Below are 16,234 nucleotides of genomic sequence, written 5' to 3' on the forward strand. Positions count from 1 at the left end.
TCTGCGTGGAAGGAGGGGAGGATAACTCCAGGGCTGGCTGTGTCTCTGCGTCGCTGCATAGATGCTGCGAGGAGCCCGGCGGCTCCCGGCGCGAGGGGGAGGAGAGCGGTGATGTCATTGCTCTGGAGCTGCTGCAGAAGAGTGGAAAGCTGCTGCTGATGGCATTGTTTTTGTGGCAGCGGCTGAATGACAGACTTTGCCTACAAAGATACACCCTCAGCCCCTGTGTAGCCGCCTTGGTTCCGGCGTTTCACCATGCCAGCACAGCGCCATGAATCCTGGATGCATGCTGCTATTTGTGTTTGGCTTCGTTGGCGGGGCGGTGGTCATTAATTCGGCTATCTTGGTATCTCTCTCTGTTTTGCTGCTAGTGCACTTTTCTATTTCTACTGGTGTGCCAGCTCTGACGCAGAACCTACCAAGGATACTCAGGTACTCTGACCTACTGAACCTTGGCTTCATGCGCTCTTTCTTTTTCTCTGCTTTCCGTTTTCCTTTCAAACAGAAAGAGCAAGGATAAATTAGAGATGTAAATTACGTATAAATTTCAAATTCTTTTGTAAACATAATATTTATGGACTGGGATATGACAATATATTTTTTTTTTTATACACTCAAATTTCATTGCCTTTTATTTAAGCAAGTACAAGGTCAGTGTATGTATCTTTCTTTATTTTAGAGAGCTATTACATTGGTTTATTGTAACCTGCGATGCTAATGTCATGGACAAAGCTCACGTTCAGTGTATTGTCAGGTACTTGGCTGATGTTGTGTAGCCATAAACGTATGCAGTCTGAGGCCTTGTACTATTAAATTTCCCTTTTTTTAATCAAAAGAATTATGTAAGATCAGTTAATTGATGATCTCAAAAACAGTAATTAGTTGATCACATTATTTTTAAAAAATCTGATTATTGGTTGGTGGGAAAAAAAATCTTTCATTATTTAAGCATTAGAGCTCTTAAAGCCTATTCACTATTGTTCAGCCAAATGTTATCCTCTCCTCTTTTTCTGTACTTGTATGGCAAGCTGCCAGCTCTGTCCCCCCTCAAGTTATGTTCTGTTTGTCCTAGTTGCCTGGAGCGGTAGCAGAGATGCATTAGAATATTGTGACCAAAAGTAATCTTGACATGGTTTAGTACTATAATTACAAATGGAAAACAGTGAGAAAAGTTTAAAAAATGTAGCTTTCTGACCTGCAAACTTGACTTACTTTAACTGTGGTTGTAAATTTAAATAGTAAACCTCATTTAAAAAGGGAAAAATGCTGAAAAATAGTGTTCGCTGAAAGAGCTATGTGACTTTTTCTCCTTAATACATGGTGCATGTAGACTTTCTGTGGTGGTATGATTTTAACTTGGGTCTCTGAGCACACAAGGTTGTTCCAAAGGTTTAAAGCCAGTCAATAGATAAGAAATACCAATTATTAATAACTGATAATAAATGTGTATGAATATTTAAATACAAAGAAGTGAAATAAATTTAAAGTATAACTCTCTATAGACTGATTTAGTTAGTAAGGCTGTGCTAGTTTAAAGGGGGGGGGAACCAAACCCAAACCAAATAACCCCCAACTCTAAAAACACAAAGCAAAATATTGAACTTCATGTTCAATAACTTCTATTAGATTTTTTTTATATTTAAGCAGTCAAATGGTTTAAGAAATAGGTTTTTTGTAATGTGCTTTTGCTCCCCTGGAGAATATTTAATGGATTTGAGGGGTTTGGGGAAGCTATGCTTTTTCCCACCCCTAGTAATTTGTTTTAGCAATTACAGGAACTGGAACTCAGTTCCTTAGTCTTTTATTCATTTAAAAAAGATAAAAATATAGGATGAAGGAATCTAATTGTAGAAGAATTGTTTCTATTTTTTTAACACTAGTCAGACTTTAAAACAGAGCATCTGGTTGCCTATCCTAAAGGTTCCTGTAAATGCTTCAATACATCACTTCAGAATATTAGTTTAGGCTTTTAAAACACGTGCCTGGCTTCTGCTCACTATCATATTTTCAGATATTTCTTGGACATTGGGGGAGTAGAAGGGGTTCTTTGCTTTTCGGTCAACAACCAGTGAAATAAGTTGAAATTGCTTCAGTCTAATCAGATAATTTCTTTTAATGCAGACACGCACGTAATAACCTTCATTTCCAAAATAAGCCCCCTTTTCAAACTCCATTTACTGTGTAGTCTTGCAATGCACCTGAACTGTGTGTTAGCACATCAAAATATGTTCATTATAAAATTTATTTAAAACTATTCCGCAAAAAAAAGCAAATGTCAGTTGTGAACTTTTTTTGGTACCCATTTTGTTTAAATTCTCTCCTCTGAAGACTGCAAAGAAGATAAGCTTTGTGGCATATCCTGCAAGTAAGCAAATCTGTCTGCTCTGAACCGTTGCTCCAGGAGGCGTTTTCCAAAGTGAAGGGCCCTTCACAATGCATGCTTTATCACCAGCTTTCTTTTCCACTGAAGGGCTGCTTTTTTTCCTTTTTTTTGTTGCTGGACTTCTCAACCAATGAAATGTTTTCAGTCTGTCTTTTGACATAATCTAAGCTTATGTGGTGTGGCTTTTGTTCCTCACACACATTAGAGTTGTGGGAAATCTAAAGAAAAGCAGAACCTGTTACAATAGCGGGAATTGTTGGAATCAAATTCTGTTTAGTTCTGTGGCTATTTTTCATGAAGACTTTTCAGCACAGTTAGTTTGCAGATGCTAGAACAGTATCTGATGCTTTTTATTTTGTAACCCAGACTGATTTTGCTTTACTCACTTTGCTGCCTACTTTGCTCTGCTAAACTACTTCCGAATTAACGACCTAACTTGGAATAATATTTATGAAAGGCCGAGATACGTGCAATGTGAGAATTAGTTGCAAAGATTTTTGTGACAGGGAGCATCTTTGTACACCTGTACTGGAAAGGTTCATGCCAGTTAAAATTGTTTGCTATTTAGTTGTTGGGCGATGTAGAACTTACCACAAGGAGTTTACTGCTTAATTGCTAAATACAATCCTTTCTTGACTACCTTTTCTTCTAAGTAAACAAACAAAAAAACCAAAACCAAACAAAAAATTTTAATAAATGCTTAGCTTTTTCCTTTTGCTTTTCAACATTGCCTTTCATATTTTTGCATATAACTTATATGCAGATAGTAATTCTGCACAGAATTCTGCCTTGGTTATGTTTAATTTGTGAAAAGCCTTGCAAAAGAAAGTATATGTGGTTGTGGTTTGACTTTTTGTAATGCTAAAATGTGAGATCTCTCAAATCCTAGTATTTTGTCTGGATTGTCTCTGCAGGGGTATTTACAGGCAATGCTTTCTCTCAAGAAGCATAATTTTCTGCCATCACTTGTGCACACTTTTATCTTCTGTCTTCAGTATACTTAAAACTGTGCTAGTTGATTACAGTCCTTTTTTCTGTATTTCATTGTTCTGACTGAAAAAATACTTTGCTTTGTCTCAGTTCTATGGCTGGCTGATATTTTTCCTTTTCAGGGCTGGCTGTAGCATCCTATGAATTGCATTCTACACAATGTTTTTGTCTCCTGCTAGCAGGAAGAATTAATCTTTTTGTTTACTGATCACACTACTGACAGCAAGATTGACTTGGGGATTTTTTTTTTTTTTTTGGAGGGTCAATATATGAAGCTTTGGAACTTCCAAACGTTGTTTGCCATAGGGAAGTGATAAAGATAGCAGAGGTGGTGAAGAGTTGGGATGAAGTAATTTGCCTTACTGGCACAAGCTTTTGTGCAGCTTCAGGGTGAAGTAGAGTGTTGAACTGATCTTGATTAAAACTACACAATTTTTGGCTGGGCTAGTTTTAACATTGGTAATTCCTTGACCCCATTTTTTTCAGTTATACAAATCCATGTAACTCCTGTGATCTTCAGAAGAAAAGTACCATACATTTTGAGAAGAGTTGGACTTTAAGCCGATTGCTTACAACTTTCGCATGTGCTTCAGAAAATGATTTAGCTGTTGGCTGTTGTAGAAGTTACGTGGTACTGTATCTTGCAAAAAAAAAAAGTGCAAAAGGGTATTTAAGAATGCCTTCTGAAAACTGTAATTTAGTCTGAAATAAGGAAACATTTTCATCTTACACTCTTGTTTGTGTTCCACTTCCGTAAAACTTTTGTTTACTATAGATTAGCTACGGTGCAATCAATAACTGCTATCTAAAGCCATGGAATAGACTATTTGCAATCAAATAAAGTGAAATGAGGAATTATTAAGTGCTGTAAAACAAAGTGTGTATGCTACATTGTATATTTAATAGGCCATAGTGTATGAATGTTAGAACCTATAATTTTACTGCTTCCCTGCTGATTTCAGAGGCGTACAGGAAAATAAATTGTGTGACATCTGAAATGGCTGATGAAACCTGTCTCTCTTTCAAATAGAAAGGAGCGTCCGATATCACTGGGCATCTTCCCATTACCTCCAGGAGATGCACTACTTACACCTGAAACTCAGAGAGAAGCGGGGGAAACACCTGGGTCAGAGCACTGGAAATTCCACGAGCTAAGCCAGCCACGGTCCCACACAAGCCTAAAGGTGAGCACTGAGCTTGGCTGCCTTGTGTGTTAGGAGAGGCTCCTGTAAACAGATTATAGATCCTTGGTGGGGAGAAAAAGCAAATTGAAGGGGAGGAGGGGAAACCCTAAATCATCTTTGTGTAATCCAAGTATGTTGCTTACTCAAATGAGCTTTGAGGGAACGAACTTACTGGAAGAAATGGAGTTGGGGTTGCATTTTCTGAGTGAGCGGTAGTACCGGCTAGCTCTCCTCTCACAGGAGTGGATTTTTTCTTTCTAAGGACCCTTTGCAAAGGTCAGTCACTTGTTCTTTACACACTAGATATGTAACTAGATAAACAGTTCTGCTGGTTGAATATTGTTTTAGAAGGAAAGCTTTGATTACTACACAGGCAGTACTCTTAACGCAGCCTCTGTCTACTATCAGGCGTATAGTGTAGGTATACCGCGGAGTTGAGAATGACCTAACTTTCCTAAATTAGCCTGTGATTATGGTTTCCCTTACATGTACCTTGGCTATAATTCCTGCAATTGTTCTGTGTTCCAACAGTGAGAGGGTGGCATAGAAAAAGCTACAGAAATGGAAAAATGGGGGAGTGGTGTTGGAGCGTGATGAATCTGGCAGTCGGGACTAGGGTGCACTAACAACACAGCGGGAGGAGGGATCTGCAGGGTGAAGAACTCCAGAATGTGTAAAGCCTCCCTATTTATTTATGTCGATGAGGTTTTTTGGAAGGCTATGCATGTACTGTTATTTCTGAAAAGGCATACAGCTGAGGGGAATTTCCTCCTAAGTGAACTTAATACCTAGCAGGGGAATCTTAAACTGACAAGAATTAAAAAGCTATTGAGAAATAATTGGAACCCAGACTTTTCTTTTTGCCTAGAGGTCATACGGAGATAATGGGAAGTGTAAGTAATGGTTAATTATAAACATCAAAGTGACAACAGGAGTTGGGATTTAAAACTTTGTCACTTAACAAACTCTTGGCTAGGACCATTTTTGGATCTTAAATTTGTCCTATTCCCTTTGTCCTATTCCCTTTGTCCTATGCCAACATCAATAAATTGATAGACTTTAGGAGAGCTGACTGAAATACAACTTAGTTATGACTAAGAGTAGGTGGAGATGAGGTATAAAGGGAAGGCTCTGATCCCATCCTGTCCTCTCAGAAAATTATATTGGTTACTATATATTGTCAAAATAAGCTTCTTGGTATAGTTCTTCTAAAAATAATGCACTGCTAAAAGAGAATTTACAGAACAGCACCAGTCTGTAATTTTTCAAACCTAGTTAGTCAGAATAAGTTCCTTAGGTCCAAAGCAGCATCTTTGGTTTTTAGCTGTGAATGTAAAGTATTTCTGGAGTGAACCTGTTGAATAACATGATGTATTGAAGTCATAACCAGAATTTGAAACTTTTTTCCTCTAATGCTTTCATTTCCTCTAAAGACTTTTAACATCAAGTGCAAGCCACAAGCAAGATTCTGCTGTTTTCAGGCATCTGTTTTCCATTCATGCATGAACATTTCATTAATGGTCAGTGTTTCCTCTAGAAGTATCACAAAGAGTAACTGTCAGGGAGAAACCCAGACGAAAAAGACTGGGTATTCTGTAGCTTGTACAGTAGTGACATTGCTGGATATCATTGTAAGACAACGTAAAATTAGGTACCATTCATTCTCTTCTGCTTATTTCTGCAAAGCATTGCAGATGAGCTATTACTTCTTCAGATTTAATTATCTAATTCTTAAACTAATTTTTCTTTTTTCAGGAAAAGTCTTTTGGCAACATTGCCAAAAAAGTCAAATTTGCTAAGTCAACACAGCACTGACTTTCAAATGCTTAGGCTTTGAGATATTTTGATTAATTCCTTGTCACTTAATGGAATTGCATTTCATTTTCATTAGTTCTAGAACAAACATTCCTGATAGTTTAATCAGTATACCAAGAGTTAGCTAAAAAAAAATACGGTAGATAAGAAAGTCAGAAATGTAAAATAGATGGGATTATTTGAAATTCCTGTAAGGAAAGGACCATTCTCTTCACTGTTTTCTCTTGTGCTATCAAGCTGTTTTTTCTTGAGCTTTGTGCGTGAAAGTCAGTGATCAGTCTGTGCTGCATCAGTTAGTGGATGCTTTTGGAATACAAAGATGTAGAAAAGTTTGAACAGAGCCAACAGCTCGGTTGAGGTTTTATTCCTTGTTTGTGTGAACTCTGGATTCCCTTGGTAAGGGGTACCATTTCCTCCCTTCTGTATCTGCTTGCTGAAGTGTGAGTCATTATCCAGCGGCTGAACTTCGCCGAACTTTTTTCGCTTGAACTTTTTTTTTTTTTAAATAACCTTAAAATTCAGTTGCACTTTCTTCTTAAAAAGGGATGCTAGCAGTGCAAAGAATTCATGCTTCACAAAATCTAAACTTGCTTCATTCTCGACAAGTTTAGGTTTCCTGAGCTAACAGATACATCCTCTTTAAATGTCAGACTTGTCTAGGAGTCTTGCTTTCACCTCTGATTCCCAAACAAAACCCTAAAAGAACTTTTTCTCAAAACTTACCATCCTGCCTTCCTTTTGCATGTACCAGCCTCAATGTTTCATCTTGATTTTTTCCCAAGGAGATTCCTCTAATGCTGTATGCTAGAAAATCCTGACCTAAACAGACCAATTTGTTTTCATATCCGCAGTGAGCACTTCTTCACTGTTATGTGCTGTTTCAGTCATAGTTAAGACATCTGGATGCTGGTATGGCTCTGGTCATGAATGAGGGGTAAAATGTGAATGAAAGGAGACAAGGTCCAGAAAAGGGCTATTAGTATTATCAGGTAGTAGCCTCTAGTTATATCGAACACAGTCTAGCCTCTCTTCGTACACAGTGCCTAATGCAGCCCTGTCTGAGTAACGGTCATAATCTTGAGTCCAGCAGCTGGATTAATAGCCGTGCTTGTGGTTCTTGGTATGGTGTCACTGTCATGTAAACTGTTGCCAGGAATCAGCTTCTAAGGAGGAGCTATTTACTGATGGTCCATAGTTGATCTGAAATCTAACCGGACAAGTGTCACTGCAGTTCAATGTCTCATTCCCAATGTCATCCAGGGCTTACAGTTCAGACTATAAAGCATGTAAAAACAGTTTGAGTGAAGTGCTTGCAAATACTATACTCTGATATCAGTTAAATCCATGTTTTGCATCAGTGCTTCAATGTCTACTTGTTAAGAAGGTGTTTTAAGATATCATGCACATTTTGAACAATTAATTTTATAACAGCTTTGGGAGGATTCAGCAGTTTATTGTGCAGCTAGAAGGATTATTAATATGGGAATGCTGCCTGTTGTCTGGAATACTTAACAGAAAAGCACCCTAAAGTTGTGACTATAATTATCAACTGAGATCAAACATTAGTATTAAAAATAAGGGCATGTTTTATGTAGCTGTAACCTCCTTAACAGCAGTGAAACAGCCATAGTCTAAAGATGAATTTGGCAGTACTGGCTTAAAGTATTCTTTCTATTCCTGTTTCTTTGCATTTGCATATTCTTCAGTAAAATACAGTAATTTTGGTATTTGTTCTTTAGTTTATATGCATAACTCTTCTAATAATACTTTAATTTCTGTTCATTTCTTTAATGGTAATTGCTCAATTTTAGGATGAGCTCTCTGATGTTAGCCAAGCAGGCTCAAAATCTACTACTCCAGCATCCACAGCTGCTTCAGATGTACCTGTGCTGCCTGCTGAAACTCCTCAAAAGGAAGATGTTGAAGGGCTTGCAAAGGACACAGATATGCCGAATGAGAAGCTGGACGTAAGCAAGAATATTGAAGTACAGGTAGCTCAAGAGACAAGAAATGTGTCCACTGGTGAGCTGCTTTAACTTTTTAGTGTATGGTTACTATGGACCTCATATTTAATCCGTTATGAAATATCTTAATTGTTGTGCCACAAATGAGAAACTTCTTTTTACTCAATGTTTTTAGGAGTACAGAATATTGGTAAGAGATACAAGTCTGTTGTTTATTGGTGGCTTTAGTCCTTATTTTTCTAGAATCAGAATTATTTATGACACTTCTTTGTAAACAGCAGAAGTGGCACTCATGTAGACACAAAAAGTCACGAGATGATGGACATCTGCTTGGTTTTGATTGCAGAAATAGTCGGAAATAACTACTGTTGGATGACTTAAGTTAAATTCAGGAGAGACTTAGAAATTCCAGTGTCTGCACTAGAGTATCAAAATCCATAGGTCTTCTCATTTAATTACCTTGATAAGTCTTTGAACAGAAGTCTACTAAGTTGGTGATTGATTAATAACAACTACATGTAGGTAATGTCATGTCGCAGTGCTTTTGTTTATGGAGATGTACCACTTGCTTTTTCCCTAGGTGGAAATGAAAATGAAGAAAAATCTGAAGTTCAGGCAATCATTGAGTCAACTCCAGAGTTGGATATGGATAAAGATCTCAGTGGATATAAGGGTTCCAGGTAAGTTGTGTGTTGTGCTTTGAGTAGGAAGACCAATTTTAAAAGGTACCAGACTTTGGTTTTGAACTCGTGACTTGTGTAGAAATTTTACCAGAATGAGATTATATAATGGTTCTCCTACTTCTGTGACCTATTTCCTCAAATTCCTCAGGAGGTTTTAAGTGCAACAGCAGTTCTTCATTCTGTTGCTACACCTGATGAATGTTCAGGGTATTTCATATTACAGCCGACTTAAGAATGCTTAAATATTCTCTGCATATTTCAAGCAAAGGGTCTATAGCAAAAGCCCTTTTCTCTCTAGATCAAGGTTTCGAGGTACTAGCAGTTTCCAAGCTGGGCCCTTGTGTTTTCATCCCTATCTTTGAAATCTGGATTTATGACTGAGTTTGCAAATATTACAGCATTTATTTATCAGATTCTGATGGTGGAATCCCAGTGTTGGCAGAATGCTTTTGCCTGAGTCTGCTTCCTTGCAGGCTTTTTCTTGTGAAGGATAACATTTCTCTCAAAAGCTCGAAAGCCCCATAAAAATAAACAAGTGCTGTTTTGGGGGGTGGGGAGGGGAGTGTGCCTGATCTTTTAGGCAAGTCCTGAACAATTTAGGGACTAGCCACAAGTCCATCAAATATGTTATGGGTCTGTGTGTTTCATTCTTGCAATGAGATGGAAAAAATTACCTTGTATAGTGAATGTTAATGGCGTAAGAGCTTTGTGTGAAAGGAGCTCCTTTTCTGGCCAGAGGAATATTTTGATCTCTATTTGGTTCTCTTGCATTCTTGTTACATTAAATGACTTCCAGTTTGGCTGAGCTGTCTGTTCTTTAGGCATTTGGGCTGACTAAGTCCTGAAGGGGCTGAATTTCTGTATATCAAAACTTGATATGTTTTAATTTATTAAAATCCTGACCAGCTCAATATCAGCAGCTACCTCAAGTTTGGGATCTTGGTGCCAAACTAGTATTTGAAAATAGAATCTAGGACTCTAAGCCAACTGAAAGCTGCTGAGAATTTTACTTCTGGTTTTTTGGGGGGTAACAAATGAACTACTGGTGAAAACACAGAGAACACTTTCTTCATTGTGGGAATGTTTTCCTTCTGCTTTTTTATGGCTTGTTTTAATTCTTTGAATAGCACTCCTACCAAAGGCATAGAGAACAAAGCGTTTGACCGTAATACAGAGTCACTCTTTGAAGAGCTGTCATCTGCTGGTTCTGGCCTAATTGGAGATGTGGATGAAGGTGCAGATTTACTGGGTAAGAAAGGTTATTTAAAGATGCCATTTACAGGAATTTTCCTTGTTAGTGGAGTGCTTGATTATCCTTGCTGGATTTACTGTTAGGATTCATTTGCATTAAAATCTTTTGAGTATCATCTTAAGGTGGTCATTGGAACACAAAAACCAGGAGAAAGTGTTTGTTCTTTCTTTCAATAAAACAATATCAGCCTTAACCTTTTGGGGCACTTCTTACACTATTCTCTATTTCAGTTTTCCCTATACGTTCTCTGACAGAAGGATTTTTATCTTGTGCAAGGATTTTATCTTGAACTAGTTTTAGGTAGTTTAATTCAGATTGTGCCCAATCTGTAATGGCCTGGCTTTATCATCTCTCTGTGGAATTCAACTTGTAAGAGAGAATTGCAGCAGAATGCAATGGCAGTAATTTGAGAATCAAACCATTAACTGAAAGGGGTGGGGGAACCTACATTTCTCTTCCCTCTAAGCAGTTTGCTGCTACTTGTATGCTGACTGAACAAAATGTAAGTTTTGGGAATACGAGTTGAGCAGGAGCAAAAAGGTTCTATAAACAACATCACTGATATGGCCAAAACCATCTTGTTTTCAGGCCCCATTTTGAAATAACGAAAGCTGGTACTACGGAATGTATAAAAAGCAGATGCAAATCTTGTGTGTTTTAGAAATGAGTTGTATACAGAAAATCAGCAGTTCGTTTGCCTCTATCTGACCTGGCAAAAATACAGATTGTTAGTAGTATTATTTAGAACTGTTGTGTGTGCCATCTGGATTTCTGGTTGTTCAGTGTTCCACCAGAAACTTATTTTACATCAAGTAGGTGACATTTTTGCAAAGTATTACTCACGAGGAGTAATGGGCCTATCTCCACTCTGAGAGGTGTTTTTTCTTTGTCACTCTCTGCTGCTTTGAATCGTGAGCAGTGAGGACCACTACATCCTTGCTGGAACATGCTTCATCCAAAACTCTTGCACTCTGTTGTCACAGGGACAACTAATGACACATTCTGCATGCAAAAATATAGATACTGGAGAAGTATTAACATATAGCAACTTCCATCCCTTAGCTACATGATAAATTGTTTAAAGAAATCAAATTACTGTCGGGGCTTCCTGATAATAGATGCTTTTGTTTTCCATGGGCAAAAATAATATACTTTTTAGTATAACCTATCAAAAGTTTGTCACTGACTTCATTACCATTTTCCGTAAAACTGCTGCTAGAAACACCGGTGTGTGCGAAATGAACACATTGTTATAACTGCGTTTGTGACGCAGAATGTGTTGGTCTAAAAGTTTTACTATATAATCATCATTTCACTTTGAGCACAACCATAGTCCAAATTAGTCTGTGTTACTTAAAAGCCGCATCTGCATCCAGGATAGTCGGTGTGTTTCAAGCATTTGGGCCTGTTCTAAGCGAGCATTAAACTTTAGTTTGGAGTTCTGTAAAAGTAGTTAATTGGGATTCTCTAATCTGTTTTCTCTTGGGCTGCATACCCAGGGGAATATTCTGGTGTGTATGCTTCTTTTTTAAAAAAAATTATTTGAAATCTGTTGCTTCTACAGTTAGGCGTTCTTGGCTGCTGCTCTCATAAAATACATTCTCTGCATTTTTTCCCTGCTTGGTAACATTTTTTTTTGCCTTTGCACTCTTGGCTTTCTAGTTTTTGTTCTTGCATTATAAAGGATCCTGAAACCTGTTGGAAGTGATCCTAGGTACTTTTATCTGTGAATCCTGAAAACATTTAAAAAGCAATAGCCACTTGAATAAAACCTCTTGATGACTGTAGTGTAGGGGATTTCTCCAGATATTGATAAAGTAACAACAGCTGATCTAAGTTCCTTCGCTATTAAATGTCATTTACTTTTAATCCAAAACTCAGAGAGAGAAATTCCAAAAGAGGGAACTCTGACTTGCATGTCTATTCTTAGATACTTTATTTTATTGTTATCCAAATATCTTTTAAGTCTTCTGTTACCAAAGTTGCTTAGAAGATTGTGTTCACAGAGTATTTTAAAAGGCCTGCACCATTAAGATACCTTTTTCATTTGTTGTGTTAATCTTGAATTAGCATAACTTCTGCCATTATCAGTGTGGTAATTATTTTGCTGGGCAAGATGTAAAATAATTATTTTCTGCCTGAAAGTTTATCTCTTAAAAAAACCTGCAAATCTTATTATTTTAGGCATGCAAACAATAGGGTGAGAAATTAATTTCCAGAAATTTAAGTAATATTGAAGTAGTCACATGAAGAGTTAAGTTCACTTTTTTCCTTAGTAGCATGTTCATGTGCAACTTCTACTGAACGGCTTAGCATTTCTTCCAAGTACTGTGCTTCTAGATTATTTCACAGAAAATGAGAGAGACTTTTATTAAGTTACGGATTTTTATAAGAGGTCTAACCAAGAGAAGTGGTTGTGACAAACTTAACTTTTTTAACATCTGTCTTTCGTATAAATCCTGCTTCTAATCACATCACATTCCACTTCAAATTTTTGGTGGTGGCTTTGTTTTAATTCACTCTTACTTCATAAGTCTAAATATTTTATTGCTGTTCACTCATACTACACCTTACATGAAACGTTTCTTGTTCTTGTTTTTGCTCTACATGGAATGCATGGGCTATAAAGACCATAATTTCTTTGGTAAGGTAACATTTGCTCTGGGGAGATCTGCAGGGCTTTTGCAATCTGAGCTTTATAATTCAGCATGTCTTGTGTCTATAACTGATACACTTTTGTATCTAACATGGTATAAAAGACAGTTGAGCATTGTAAACTTAACTTCTTGTGGACTAATACTTCCCCAGTGATGCCATATTTGGTTTTTGACTTAGTAGTAATGTAAGCTCTTCAAAATGTGTAGACTAGGTGGAGGTAGCACTAGCCACTAGCCTGTGGTTAGCCAGGATTGCCTTTAGGCTTTAACTGAAGGCAGATTGGGAAGAAGGTGGAGGGGAAAGTTAATTGTAGAAGGTAGGTCCTGAAATTTCAGATAGCTCACAGTTTTTCTGACAAGTTTGTCATACTTAAAATTCAGCTGGTTTTAGACAATGGCAAAACACAGGGTTTGTGAAAGCATCCATTTTATGTGCTAATTTTGTGTGTTTGTTTCCTTTGGAAAGGAATGGGTCGTGAGGTTGAAAACCTTATTTTGGAAAACACTCAGCTGTTGGAGACAAAGTAAGTGAGAATGTGTGTGTAAAAAAAAAAAAAAAAAAAATACTGCCCTTCTCTGTTTTATTATATCTTCAATATCTTCATACACAGAAGGTTGAAATTATACAAATGTGCTTTCAGTTTTAAGAGTAGTGGTGATGTAAGTGTTTTGAATTTGTAGGTATATTTGGCTAAATATATAGCTTAGTTAGTATTCTTCAAGAAATTAAGGACCCAAGGAGCAAAAACTGCTTTTATCCTTGTAAGGCTACAAGAAATGCAGTGCTATGTTTTAATGAGATCAACTCCCTGCCTTTTCTGTGAGAAACACAGCTGTAACTGCAGAAGCTAGTCCATTGGAGCACTGTTGAAGAATTCAGCATCTAAGCAAACTGTTCTGAGTTACCGGTACTTTTTTCTAATGCAGAGGTGTGAATGTATTTGAGCATTTGAGGTTTGAAGGGGAGAGGGTTTGCCCTGTTTTAGAAAGCTGTATCTTTTGAAATTTGTAGATCTTCAAATTCAAGAATGAAATCAGGCTGAAGCTAAACTATGAAACCGTAGTCATCCTGGTAATGGTGTATTTTAAATGTTTGTGTAGAAATGCACTGAATGTAGTGAAGAATGATTTGATAGCAAAGGTGGATGAATTGACCTGTGAGAAGGATGTACTGCAAGGTGAATTAGAGGCTGTAAAACAAGCAAAACAAAAGCTTGAAGAGAAGAATAAGGAACTGGAAGAAGAGCTGAGAAAGTAAGTTTAATTCTGTGGTTGTGAAAAAGAAAGGAAAAAAACCCCACTGTGGGATCTAATGCAGCTATCTTTTATTTTGTATGTAGAGCTCGTGCAGAAGCAGAGGAAGCAAGACAGAAAGCTAAAGAGGATGATGATGTAGGTGTATGTGTGTATGTGTATTTTTGTATGTATAATTCACAATGGGACACTAGAAGTTCACATGCGTTTAGTGAGTGCTACTAAACTTTACTGCTTAAGTAGTGGTAAACTTCCTCCATGTATAGAAAAGATAGAAGATCTAAAGAGCACAAGTAAACTTAAACTGACCATGTCTGGTTTGCTTTCTTTCCTCTCTGCCCGTTACTGTGTGTCACATTCTTTTTGAAGAACTGTTTTTTTTATTTAGATTATACTACATACAAAGGATAGGAGGAGAGGAAGGTAAAATTCAGTTAGTTTTACAAAGCCCCAAATGATTTGGAATCTGGAATTGTGCCCTAAACTGACTCTTATCGGAAGGCAGAGGCTGACTCTGCAAGGCCCTACTGTGCTCCTTTGTTCGTCCTATGTTTGCTTTTTTTGTGTGTTCAGAGTGATGTCCCCACCGCTCAGCGGAAGCGTTTTACTCGTGTTGAAATGGCCCGTGTTCTGATGGAAAGAAACCAGTATAAAGAGAGGTTGATGGAGCTTCAGGAAGCTGTCCGATGGACTGAGATGATAAGGTAAAAGGCTCTTTTACAGTCTTTGATAGAGCTCCTTGGATTTTTACAAGCTTTTGATTTTTAGCTGCAGAGTGATTGGTCAGTAGGTTAGGGTATGAGGCCTTAATTGCCCTTCTGCTTGTCTCCCTACATGCCCATGAATAACTTTGTTTTTAAGTTATGGGCATATAACTTACCTTGTCAAAATGGGTTCTTGGTGAGACCTCACTGAAGATGTGTTACTTCATATGATGTGAAATAAGCATCCCTTGAAGAAATGTATGTATTTTGGAACAGTTACAAAACTTGGTAACTGTAAATAACATTAATTTGGTGGGCAGGAAAAATTACTGTGTGTATGTGTGCACATACCTTAAAGCAGGGGGCCCAGTTGTCAGCTGAGATGTCAAAACAGGAATAACATACAGTCTTCAGATTTGAGCGTAATCCATGTGTAAGGACTTGGGTCGTTCAGGAGAAAACACAATTTTAAAACTGTACAAGGTTTGTTAAATATAAGCAATAAAGATGGTGATCTGGTCTAATTTGCATCCTGAATATTGAGTTGTCTGGCAGGTATGATTTTAAAAACAAAAGTCTTCTGCCTCGGACCTCAGCCCAGCTTGTTCTTGTCACATCCCCCCTGAGCCGTGGCGGTGGCCGGAGGTAGCGGTGTCATTTGGTGCCGCCTGCCGGTCTGGGATAACAATGGCGTCTGATTTTTTTCTATTGTCCTCAATACCTGTGAGCCATTTTGACTCTGAGTCTGTGAGAGGAAAAATACATATTCCCAAGCAGACATGGCTTGCTTTTCTATAGCTATTGTCTCCTGTAGAAATCCTCTCCGATCTCTGTTAATGCATCTATGGCTTCAGGAGCAATCACTTTATCATTTATTTACTGATGTGTTGAAGAATAAGAGGTTTTAAAATAAAAGGCAATGGTTAAAATATTAAAAAACAGGAGGCAGAAGAATTTAAAATGGTTTGCTGCTTTCTTCTAGCTGTTTTCATTGCAAAGTGTTACACAGATTTGTCTCTTCTGTCTGAAAAGCACTCAACAGTTGTGTTTGTGATGCAAGTAAATGTGGATGATGTTTATTATGTAACTTCAGTTCATCTAGTGAGAATTTCAATATTGTGCTCTGATCAGAAAAGAAGTGGCAACGTGAAGAAACAGGCTTTGATACTTTCGATGTTATCCTTTTTCTTAAAATAAGTTACACACTTTTCTGTTCCTTTCCTTTTTTTAATTAATGCTTACTCAGTAAACTTGGAATTCATTTCTTGTAGAGCATCAAGAGAAAATCCAGCCATGCAAGAAAAGAAGAGATCAAGCATTTGGCAGTTGTAAGTATTGAAACACAGCT

At 37.5% G+C, this 16,234-nt stretch overlaps 1 protein-coding gene across 5 annotated transcripts in view; it reads left to right on the forward strand.

Annotated features, from left to right (window-relative positions):
• The window catches only part of SPAG9 (sperm associated antigen 9), a 61,871-nt gene that overhangs the window by 27,889 nt on the left and 17,748 nt on the right, over nucleotides 1–16,234 (forward strand). For 3 of the 5 annotated variants that reach the window (XM_050908469.1, XM_050908467.1, XM_050908468.1), the window contains exons 5-13: nucleotides 4,404–4,557; nucleotides 8,184–8,394; nucleotides 8,917–9,016; nucleotides 10,147–10,268; nucleotides 13,395–13,452; nucleotides 14,030–14,182; nucleotides 14,269–14,320; nucleotides 14,756–14,886; nucleotides 16,158–16,214. In XM_050908469.1, the coding sequence (XP_050764426.1) occupies nucleotides 4,404–4,557; nucleotides 8,184–8,394; nucleotides 8,917–9,016; nucleotides 10,147–10,268; nucleotides 13,395–13,452; nucleotides 14,030–14,182; nucleotides 14,269–14,320; nucleotides 14,756–14,886; nucleotides 16,158–16,214 (1,038 nt within the window). Of the gene's footprint in view, nucleotides 1–271; nucleotides 433–4,403; nucleotides 4,558–8,183; nucleotides 8,395–8,916; nucleotides 9,017–10,146; nucleotides 10,269–13,394; nucleotides 13,453–14,029; nucleotides 14,183–14,268; nucleotides 14,321–14,755; nucleotides 14,887–16,157; nucleotides 16,215–16,234 lie in introns of those variants that run through there. The other 2 variants (XM_050908470.1, XM_050908472.1) reach the window with 1 other exon arrangement.

The sequence above is a fragment of the Gymnogyps californianus genome, chromosome 19 (assembly GCF_018139145.2).
Source record: "Gymnogyps californianus isolate 813 chromosome 19, ASM1813914v2, whole genome shotgun sequence".
In the NCBI taxonomy this organism is placed as follows: domain Eukaryota; kingdom Metazoa; phylum Chordata; class Aves; order Accipitriformes; family Cathartidae; genus Gymnogyps; species Gymnogyps californianus.